The sequence below is a fragment of the Eurytemora carolleeae genome, unplaced genomic scaffold (assembly GCF_000591075.1).
Source record: "Eurytemora carolleeae unplaced genomic scaffold, Eaff_2.0 scaffold471, whole genome shotgun sequence".
NCBI classification, from domain to species: domain Eukaryota; kingdom Metazoa; phylum Arthropoda; class Copepoda; order Calanoida; family Temoridae; genus Eurytemora; species Eurytemora carolleeae.
In genome coordinates this window covers 229,575-241,092 of record NW_019396402.1, presented here as the reverse complement: position 1 = coordinate 241,092, position 11,518 = coordinate 229,575, and the positions used below count along the sequence as shown (strand labels likewise).

Genomic DNA, 11,518 nt, shown 5'->3' with positions numbered 1-11,518 from the left:
ACACAGACATTTTATGGTAAAATCATATACACAGACATGTTTAGTAAAATCATATACACAGACATGTTTAGTAAAATAATATACACAGACATTTTATGGTAAAATAATATACACAGACATGTTTAGTAAAATCATATACACAGACATGTTTAGTAAAATACTGCCAAATTCTAATGAATAATTCTCAGTTTTTCTCAAAATCTCATATTTTTGTTAAATTACAAAATGTACTTTTTAATATAAAAATTTCTCACTCTCCCTAAAACATTCCCTAAAATCCCGGAGAATTATTTCTTCAAATTCCATGGATTATAAGGTACTGAATTCTCATATTTCCTCAAATCCCGCATATTAAAAAAAACGTTTTACCAACAATTCTATTCTACAGTGTAATTTAGTTTTCCTTTTTTGCAGGCTTATTGATGCTAGCTTCTTGAGATAAAGAAAATTAATAGAATGCCCCTGTAGATAAAGAAAAATAATAGAATGCCCCTTGATATAAAGAAAATTAATAGAATGCCCCTTGAGATAAAGAAAATTAATAGAATGCCCCTTGAGATAAAGAAAATTATTAGAATGCCCCTTGAGATAAAGAAAATTAATAGAGAATGCCCCTTGAGATAAAGAAAATTAATAGAATGGCCCTTCAGATAAAGAAAATTAATAGAATGCCCCTTGAGATAAAGAAAATTAATAGAATGCCCCTTGAGATAAAGAAAATTAATAGAATGCCCCTTGAGATAAAGAAAATAATAGAATTCCCCTTGAGATAAAGAAAATAATAGAATGTCCCTTGAGATAAAGAAATTAATAGAATGCCCCTTGAGATAAAGAAAATTAATAGAATGCCCCTTTAGATAAAGAAAAATAATAGAATGTCCTGTTGCCCCTTTGGATAAATAGGAATACTGGGTTGCCCCTTTTAAAATCAAAACAAGAGAGTTATTGTTTGTTTACAACCTATATGGATATTATTAATGAGTTACAGTTGAAGTTTGTATTCTATCCTTACATCTGAGGTGTATTTCAGCTACTCCATCATGTCATCTTTCTCTGCCGTTGTGATGTCTATCCTCCTCTCTCAGGTAACTTAGGTTTTGGAGTGTTCTTGATTTGTGTGATTTTGAGACTGGGACTCAATTTAAGTGGGTCTGACTGGAGATATCGGATAGTTTTTAAGATTTTGTTAAAGATCAATGTGCAATGGTTTACTTTGAAATCCTACGGTTCGTCTTTCACATCTGTGAGTTTTACTATATGCTTGTGAGTTGGATATTTAAAAGGAATTTGATATGTAATAAGATCCTAGAGTTGAAGATTGGTTGTAGTGGTCTGATTTTCCGGCATTTGCCATTTTTTGTTGTGCGCACATGCCCCGTAAAATTCCAAAACAGAGAGGGGGATTGAATTTTGTAGATCCAGGAAAATATCTGTGGGATGGTTGCGTAGAGACTGGCAGCTGGTAGGGTCTTAAATGTAAGACATGTGGCCGCAGGGCTCGGCCCCCTAGCCTATCCTAGTTGCAACGCTCGGCCCAGAAAGTCTCGTAACTTAACCTTACCCGTGGCCGCAGCGCTCGGCCCTCTAGCCTGTCCTAGTCGCAACGCTCGCGGCTCGGCCCCAAAAGTGTCTTAACCTAACCCTAAATAAATACTAATTTGTTTTTTCTGGATCGACAAAATTCAATCCCCCTCTCTGTTTTGGAATTTTACGGGGCATGTGCGCACAATAGAAAATTAAATGGAACATGTTTGTAACTTTGAAGATTAATAAATGAACCCTTTTTTACACTAGTGATCGTGACTTCTGGGTACCTGTGAGCTGCACCATGCTTTAACCCAATTTTAAGTAAAATGTTGGGTGCTAATGTAATCATAAGATTAAATCTGAATTTGCAGTTTTAGCTAATGCAATTTGTGATTTCCTTTTCTTGTAGGCTTTGGCGACTGGTTATTCAAGTGGAGGTGGCTATGCTGCTAATCTCGGTTATGGCGGTGGATATGGCGGTGGATATGGTGGAGGATATGGTGGAGGATATGGAGGGTCTTCTTATGGACCTGCCTCTTATGGTTCTTCTTATGGACCTTCCTCTTATGGTTCTTCTTATGGACCTTCCTCTTATGGTTCGTTTTATGGACCTTCCTCTTATGGGGTTCCATCCTATGGTAGCTCTTATGGACCTTCCTCTTATGGACCTTCGACCTACGGATCATACTCTTATGGACCTTCCACATATGGACCTTCCTCGTATGGACCTTCCTCTTATGGACCCTCTTCCTTCGGTTCTTCCTATGGATCTTCCTCTTATGGCTTCCCTTCCTATGGGCTTTCTTATGGCGGTAGCAATACTGGTTATGGTTCAGCTAAATACTAAAAGGTATAGGTTTAACATATGATATAATTTTTACATTTTTCTTTGTGTCAAATTCTGAATTCTTATACACTTCTTTTGTTATCAACTTGTTTGTTATTGTAAGAGTTATTTATTTTTTATTCCAGGTTGAAGTAGATGGTCTTCTGTAGAACGTGAAGATTGAACTGATTTTATAAAATTTTATTTATGTAATTTTAATATTTAATAAACTTCTCTTATCAATTAAATTTATTTAACTGTTAGCTGGCCATTTGCTGGGTATTTAGAGGGAGAAGGGAACCCCAAGATGCCATGAGCCTCCGCTATGCTTGATGAAGTTTAAAAGAAAGATTTTTTAAAAATTTGACATGTGGCATGAGAGGTTACTCAACGATTAATTATCATAAATAGTGCCCAATTCTGACTAAAGAAAGTAGTATACCTTTAAACATTCTTTACGTGAAAAGAAAAAGAGATAAAAAATCTTTTTCTTTGATTTAAGCAATCCCTTTTTTAGAAATTTGATTTATTTCCAAAACGGGAATAGTTAAATTAAAGATTTTAACAATCAAATTTGTTAACTACATAATACGTTCATATATATTTTCTAATCTTACGTTTATGTTTTCTAATTAGACAATCTAGAAATAAATCAAGTAAAACGTTTGTGCTAAAATTCTGAAAATTAAGAAGCTTGGGTAGTTTACTGATTATTGTAGTTCGTCATGATGTTATGGATGTTTAATATACTTTTTTTGGCGGGGGGGGGGGGGAAGATTGATACAGTGCCTCATCCTTTACTTGGATGCGAATCTATTTATCTTGTGTGGCGAGGGAGGGAAGGCCAAGCGGCCATGAACTCCGTGGAAAATCTCCGAACCCTGTAAGGAGCAAAAAAATCTGTATTCTGGGGGAAATGGCATGATTTTCGAATTTTTTCCAACATATGGCACAGGATCAAACAAAAGTATTACTAATAAATGCAATTTTGGTCTTATTCACGACCCTAGTACATGTATTTTGTATTCCTTTTTTAAGCTTAAACTTTTAAATGGACTTACGCAACAACGCACAAAGTTTAGTATTTCAATGATTTTTAATGAAAATGCAATAACATGTTTTAATGTAGTCCACTATTTTTTTTAATTCACGTCATCAAAGGGCAGTTTTACTCCATAATATCATTGTTTCCTGTGTCCCCTTTAAAAGTGACCTACGCTGTAATTATTATATCTACACACGTAAGAAATATAAATATTGAATAAGAATGATATTTGATATTTTGCATTTGCAAGTTTTACCGCCTTTTAATTTTTTTGTATCATCGTAAAGTTATTTTTAATTAAAAGTATATAATCATTTACTGCATTTCTAGCGGTCCTAGTTTATCGTCTTCATTCTACTTTGAAATAAAGGGGGGGGGGGCACGAAACTTATTACTCTCCGGGAAATTTAAACAGTGTATAAACATAACTTGTCCTGGGAGGCTGATTTTTTGCATGCGAGCTTAAAATTATGAATATTACATGCATTTTTTGGTTTTGAACGGATTTGAGGAAAAGTACGCTCGCGCCCTTTTTGTGAAAAAATCCGACTTTTTTTACAGTAATTCAATTTTAACTTCATTAATTGCACTTGAACATTTATCCTGATACTCTAGAAAAAATATAAGCTCAAAAAATTCACCTCCAAAGCCTTAAATGTCCGCGCGCGCTCAATAAAAGAAAATATCTTTGAATACTTATTTGCTAAGTTTGGCCTAAGTCAGAATAAAAGTAGCATAAGATACATCAAACTATAGCAAAATTAGGACAAGGATTACATTTCCGAGGTCAAAATAGACATTGGAGCATTCTGACATTGGAGTTGACCCATAATGTAACTGCCGACTACTAGCGCGCCGGTCAGAAGGCTCCAATGTCTATTTTGACCACGGAAATGAATTCCTTGTCCCAATTTTGCTATAGTTTGACGTATCTCATGCTACTTTTATTCTGACTTAGGCCAAACTTAGCAAATAAGTATTCAAAGATATTTTCTTCTATTGCGCGCGAGGCTTTGGAGGTGAATTTTTTATCTCATATTTATTCCAAGAGTATCAGGATAAATGTTCAAGTGCAATTAATAAGGTCAATATTGATTTACTGTAAAAAAAAGGTCGCATTTATGACAAAAAGCGCACGCGCGCGCACTATTGATCAGATCCGTTCAAAACCAAAAAATGCATGTAATATACATAATTTTAAGATCGCATGCAAAAAAAACCAGCCTCCTAGGACAATGCTAAGTTATGTTTATACACTGTTTAAATTTCCCGGAGAGTACGTTTCGTGCCCCCCCCCCCTTTTTATGGTTCATTTAAATTACAAATTTTATTTTAAAAAGCAGGTATCGAAATATTTGAAGACGGACTAAGAATGTAAGTACAGGGTTACCCACTAAAGATGAAACTTAGGAGACGTTAAGAATTTATTAGAATTTTTTTCAAATATTTCTGGTATCTTTCTTTGCCAAATAATTGGAATAACTTTAAAACACAATTAAAGCAAAAGCCAAAGTTAAAACTTAGACTGTCAGTTTTTAAAAGCCCATGGTCTTAGCTAAAGTCTCATCCCTTGGACGTTTTAGAAGTCTTGTGTTTTTTAATAACCCTAAAAACTTGCGAAAACACTCATTTCAATTTGCTCCAAATATTTTGCTGACAATCCTATGGATTGTGTTTACCAACTTGGAACATTTAATTAGTGAACAAAGTTAACTAAATGAGGATTATTCCACTATGAAGAAATTAAGAAACAAATCAGGTTTCTAAGATTTTATTAAACAAGTGATAAAACAGTGCATTTAAAAAGTGATAAATGCATGCATAATTATCTATACGACAGTTATCACACAAAAAACACAATACATACTTAAAAGATAATTCCAGAATTTTTTAAGTGCAATACTTATAAAACGTTGTACAATACAACCTTCTCGTTCGTTAACTCTTCAATGCAGGAATCTAAATAAAATGAAATAAACAGAAAATAAACATTTTTATTTTTCAATGAGTGTTAGATATTAATATTAGACAACTTTCCAAGTGGACCCTTCCCAAACGTTCAATTTCCCAAGCGGCAACTTCCTTCAGGTTTTGTTTGGCCTTCTGAGGCGCTGTGGCTAGGATGGGGTAGGGGGCCGAGCACTGATACCAACAGAGGCTAGGAAGCGAGCGCTGCTGCTAGGATGGGGTAGGAAATCGATTGCGGAGGCTAGTACAGACTTGGGAAGTTGCCACTTGGGAAAATACTCTTGGGAAGTAGCCGCTTGGGTAAAAACTTAAATGTATCAAGTGATATATCCGATATATCTGATATATCCGATATATCCGATATATCTGATATATCCGATATATCCGATATATCCGATATATCCGATATATCCGATATATCTGATATATCCGATATATCCGATATATCCGATATATCCGATATATCCGATATATCCGATATATCTGATTCAGAACTATTCCCTTAAACCCTTGATCTGTTCCAACAATAAAGAATCTATTGTGGTGTTATCTTGAAACGTGAGATTAATTAAAATGTTCAAGTTCGTAAATCAGATTATCATCTTTTACGCACATTGCGCATTGAAGACATTTCTAATTTGAATATTGTAATCAAAGAGAAAAGAATATATACTAGAATGGAATTTACTCGAAAAAAGTGTAAAACGGCCATTTTGTTGTACTGTTTCCATACTACAGAGCCCGAATATTTTCATCCGTACTTTTTACAAACATATGACGTCTCCACTTACTAACGTCCTCAATACGGAGGAATTAAGTGCTGTCTAAATGGGATTTTCTACAACATTTAGTGTCCGACCATAAACTGCAACAGCGCGCGACCCCTATAGACTAAAATAAATAAAAGCTGTTCAATTCACTGCGTGAATACATTTTCAGGGATGCTTTTTATTGCATGACTTTCAAAAATATTAAGTTCTAAAGAATTCATGGATTATAATATTTTTTGTAAAATAAAACTACAGATTATTAAATTTTTTATTTAGTTTTTATCAAAATCGGATTAAAATTTGACTTTTTGAATTAAATTGTATTATTACAATTGTGATTATTATTTATCCCTGTGTTTATAAAGTTGTATTGTGTGCAGGTGCTGACATCTATAATAAGGTTAACTCACGGCGAAATTATGTGAGTAACCATGACGTGAGTAAGTCTGTCTGTCCGAAATAACTAACGGGAGACATCTAGCGGAAAAACACTTTTAGAGTACGGAGACGTATTTAGGACATCTTAAATACGACCGTAAATTTGAAAATATTCGGGCTCAGGTGTACTTCACATATTTGTGCTATATAACCTTTTGGGCCCTGGAACATCATTTTATAGAGAAGTTTTCTTGAATGTTATTTGATTCTCTAAATCAATTCTCTGATAGCCTGTCATGCACAGGTGGATAGAAATCAATCTAATATGTTTTTTTTTCATTAAAAAACATATTCCTATAATTGTAGCCTGCCGGTAATCAAAGAGGGAAACCCAATATTTTAGAAATATTCAAGATATCAATATGGTCCAACTCTTTTTACACCAAAATAGAGGATGGTCATAAACTTAATATTTTAAAATTAATATTTAAAGAAAACCAAATTATGTTGACCAATGATCATTTCACATACACTATGCCTTTCACTTAACAAACACTGATTTTCCGTTATCGATATAAATCAAATGATGTTTTTTATTCACCTAATTCATTTTATAAAGTTTATTTAACAGCTTTAAAAAATTCTAAATGGAAATGGACAGTCAATGGAATATACTGTATTAATGTACACTACTGCATATAATTTGTGAACATTTACATGCATTGTACACTTAGAACTCCCTTTCAGGCTGAAAGGGACTGAAAAAATTCATACCGAGGGATTGTTTAAATTCCACTCTAATATATTCTATTCTCTTTGATTGTAATATTGTTACTTGTTAGTCGGAAATATTCGTAACCTTCATGAAATAGGAGGGAAGCGGGGGGGGGGGTGCAAAGAAGATAAAGACATGTATTATAAAAATGTAAACCATTTCATTGGGGTTCTTTTAATACTAAGGATTTAAAAAAATCAAAATTCCGATTTAAAAGCTTTTCCTTGAAACATCATCCTGGATGAAGAATTAGAAAACCAAGAAGGTATTTCTTTGACCCTGAAGGAACTGAAGGATTAATATCAAGTGACGGGTCCGATTCACATGTGAACTGGTTAATTCTGAAAATTTCTCCATGAGTTTCCAGCAGTAAAAATGCGTAAGTCACTTTTGTACAGAAACCACAATTTAAAATAATCAGTTTTCAAAATTATAAACATGGATATCTGGTAACTTGATCAGACTAAGCTGTTTAGAATACCGTTGTGAATCCGACTTGTCACTCTATTTCACTGGAAACTTAAGTGTACATGATCCTTACCTCTCAAATATTTTCTGATGTAATAATAACAGAGTGATTTTTTGACGGAGGAGGGGGGGGCTGTTAAAAGTACCTCGAAATTAAGATTTTCTGGTTAAAAATGATATTTTTATATAATTCACCTTCTGTTTCTCTTCCCGAAAATGCCTCCATCACCAAGCACCATATCAAAGGGTTTTCCGATAGAGCCACTGAAGAACTTTTCATGCACAGGACGAACACCATACCCATGTCTGCCGCGATACTCGTGTCCGCCACCATATCCGCCGTCATACCCGTGTCTGCCACCAGCTCCGCCAAAATATCCGCCACCATACCCGTGTCCGCCACCATATCCGCCTTTGTTATAACCTCCGCCATACACATATCCACCACTATATCTATCTTTATCATATTCTCCGCTATATCCATACCCGTCTTCTAGATGTGGATTTCCATATCCATAACCGCCATCGTATCTGACGACTTGGGGCCAACTATATCCATATTTGTCTATTCCTCCATATCCATGCACCTGCAACAGAATTAATAGAGATCACGATATTTATCATACAGTGGTCACCATAACAAAGTGGATTAGAGAAAGCCTATAAGTACACTATCGAAGTAAATTTTCTGATGTTCTGTCGATGAAATATAAATTCCAAACATGGGAATTCAGTGACGAAAGTTATTTGGGACACCCTTTATTTTAAACAAAAATACGACTTTTAATTTTTATCCTGACTCCTGAGAATTTTTTTCAAAGAAAATACATGGATTCAAGGGGACGGGTAAAACTTTCAAGTGACCCTATAATTATAGACAATTTAAAAACAATTTTGAAAAAATAGAAATATCTACAATTAACTATTAGATAATAAAATTTAGTTTAATATTTGAAAAATTTGAAAAATCCATGACTAGGACAAAAAGCATCAAATAATGTAAATGCAAAGGTATCATACCTTTGCCCGGGAATTCTGAATGGCCAACCATAGCAAACATACAAATGAACGAAGAGCTTCATTATATAGATTACAATTGTACTTTTACTTTTTTTCAAAACAGAAACTTTTAAAAGTCACAATTATTTTCTGGACCTTGGCGTTGCCCGTGGAATTTTAAAAATCCAATCAAAACAAACAACTTTTAACTCGCATATGTAATTCCCAAGGTTATCCATGAGTTTCCTCACTAAAATTCAGCCCATTTGATTCAGCCGTTTAGCCAGCCATAGCGAACAAATGAACGAAGAGCTTCATTATATAGATTACAATTGTACTCATACTTCTTTTTCAAAACAGAAACTTTTAAAAGTTCCAATTATTTTCCATGGACCTCGGCGTTGCCCGTGGAATTTTAAAAATCCAATCCAAAAAACTTTTAACTCGCTTACGTAATCCCCATGTATCCATGAGTTTCCTCACTAAAATTTAGCCCATTTGATTCAGCCGTTTGGCCAGCCATAGCAAACATATAAATAAACTAAGAGCTTTATTATATAGATTACAATTGTACTTTTTTTTCAGAACGGAAACTTTAGTCATAACTATTTTCTGGACCTTTGTTCTTTTTCATCTCATAGAATTTAAGTTTAATTTGAGTTTTTCAATTTCAAAAATGTCTTTTACTCTCTCTAGTTTAAATCTAATTATTACTAACATAATAGTAGAATAAAATGTCGATTATTAGATACAATGCTTTTTTTCTGCTAGTTTTGTTTATAGGAGAGATAAAGTATAGTACATGCTAGGTAATTGGACTGTATGTGTATCATTTAAAGTATCTTATGCTTAAGCCTAATTCGCCTGATATCTAGAAAAGCAAAATTTTTGAATAAACAGTTCAAGTTTTGCNAGCACTGAGGCGGAGGCAATTTTTTTTGCTCTTAGCGCAAATTTGGCCCCCCTAGAATTAGTTTTGTATACGACCTTGGACTCCCTACATAAAGGTGTCAGCATATAATTAAATTTTACTATGCTTTCCATTTTTTTCCCGACAGAGCCCAGATTGTTTCATCCGTCCTTTTTACTGACATATGACGTCTCCGACTGTGTCCATCCTTAGTACGGTGTACGTCAAAAATACACCCTTAATTTGGGACGATCTAGGCTCTGGGTAGTGATTCTTTGAACTTAGGACGGACTCAGTTGAAGACGTCATATTTTAGTAAAAAGTTTGAATGGGAAAATGCCAGCAAATTGAAAATTAAAAATCATATTAAACACTAACCATGGCGACTGCAGCAGACATAACGGACAATATCTTTATTCCACTATTCATGATAGACACTGGACACTGAACGCTGGACACTGGACAGTGATTATAGCATGTACAAACATTTTTACTTGCTTATAAACTTATATTATATAAAATTGAGATTGTACACATGTACACTGTACAGATTCAAACCAAAAAACTTTGTGTACATCAGTTTATAAATTATAGAAAAAGAAGGCGGAAAATCTTTCCTTTTGTTAAAGTGCCGTACTAACTTTTAAGCAAGTTGTAAATTATACTTTACATATAGACTATAAAGCATGAAAAACATGACAGTATACAAAATGAATCATCCTCTTTTTTTGAAAATTAATGTGATATATTAAAAAATGATGAATATATCACATGCCAACAAAAAAAATTATATAAAATGTAAATGTATTTGTTTAATTTCCTAACTCATATCTTTTAATCTTAATTTACCCTGGGTTCCCCCCCCCTCTTCCTATAATGTTCTGGATGCCCCCCCCCTCCTCCTATATTGTTCTGGATGCCCTCCCTCCTTCTTTAATGTTCTGGATGGGCAACAAAGCGGAGAAAGAAGGATACAAGAAGATCTGTTAACTGTATTTATAAAAGAAAAAAAGTGACTGCAGTTAGACTCAAATGAATTTAAATATCCCAATGAGTTGAATTGTGCTATGTACACAGAACCCATTACACTAGATAAGATGATTCTCAAGATACTGGTAAAACAATTTTAGTAATGTAAAAAAATAGATTGATGACATTTCGTCACAGATTTATGGGTCTCGCTGTAGAAAAATTAACAGATTTGCATTCGCATGCATAAATGTCAGAATCATGATCTTAAGATTATTCTTTCAATTCTGAATCAGCTAAGGATACTGAGTTACCCATTAAACAAGAAGAAGAAGTGAAAAAAAGAATAGCAATAATAATTAATATTAATTTTTATTTGTGTATAAATGTCATATTCATTATCTTAATAATATTCATTTGTTTCTGCTTAATAGGCTTAAGATAGTTCAGATACAGAGTCACCCGTAAAGAAATGAGGACTTGATGAAGACTATAAGAAAATATTTAAGTTTTCTTACACAGGAAAAGTTCCCAGCGTTGCCCGTGAAATCTTTTAAAAAATTGAGAAAAAAGCTTCATAACAATTTCCATTTTGAAAAAAAACATCGGATTCGAAAAATATATATAAAAAATGTTCATAAATGGAAGTATAAAAGTTAAAGATTTTACATAAAAATTACGTAAATATATTTAACTAAATGAATATTTGAAGTGTTAACAAGGAATGCATTTATAGAAATAAAAATTGAATGAGTAAACATGATCATGTATTACTATATTACTATATATATACTATTATATATACTTTGTTTGTCTTAAGGTGGGTATTTGTCTGTGAGCGTGTGTCCAATAAAAACGTCATAACGGCCATTTTTTTGGAACA

The 11,518-nt window shown here is 33.5% G+C and overlaps 2 protein-coding genes across 2 annotated transcripts; one reads left to right on the top strand and one right to left on the bottom strand.

Annotated features, from left to right (window-relative positions):
- Positions 1–971: 971 nt before the first annotated feature.
- LOC111702534 (keratin-associated protein 6-2) lies at positions 972–2,596 on the top strand. The gene is made up of 3 exons (XM_023474261.1): positions 972–1,085; positions 1,937–2,377; positions 2,500–2,596. Exons 1-2 carry the CDS (start codon positions 1,041–1,043, stop codon positions 2,372–2,374), a joined length of 483 nt encoding a protein of 160 aa, XP_023330029.1. The 5' UTR covers positions 972–1,040; the 3' UTR covers positions 2,375–2,377; positions 2,500–2,596.
- Positions 2,597–5,153: 2,557 nt separating this feature from the next.
- Positions 5,154–10,173, bottom strand: LOC111702533 (heterogeneous nuclear ribonucleoprotein A2 homolog 1). The gene is made up of 3 exons (XM_023474260.1): positions 10,045–10,173; positions 7,953–8,344; positions 5,154–5,357 (listed from the first exon to the last, which is right to left on the bottom strand). Exons 1-3 carry the CDS (start codon positions 10,093–10,095, stop codon positions 5,345–5,347), a joined length of 456 nt encoding a protein of 151 aa, XP_023330028.1. The 5' UTR covers positions 10,096–10,173; the 3' UTR covers positions 5,154–5,344.
- Positions 10,174–11,518: the final 1,345 nt, after the last annotated feature.

What these genes read in the sequence shown, in the direction of transcription:
- LOC111702534 (XM_023474261.1), top strand. Translation starts at nt 1,041, where the DNA reads ATGTCATCTTTCTCTGCCGTTGTGATGTCTATCCTCCTCTCTCAG. An exon ending in TGTCTATCCTCCTCTCTCAG is followed by an intron (nt 1,086 to 1,936) that starts GTAACTTAGGTT and finishes CTTTTCTTGTAG; the next exon opens with GCTTTGGCGACTGGTTATTC.
- LOC111702533 (XM_023474260.1), bottom strand. Translation starts at nt 10,095, where the DNA reads ATGAATAGTGGAATAAAGATATTGTCCGTTATGTCTGCTGCAGTCGCC. An exon ending in TGTCTGCTGCAGTCGCCATG is followed by an intron (nt 8,345 to 10,044) that starts GTTAGTGTTTAA and finishes ATTCTGTTGCAG; the next exon opens with GTGCATGGATATGGAGGAAT.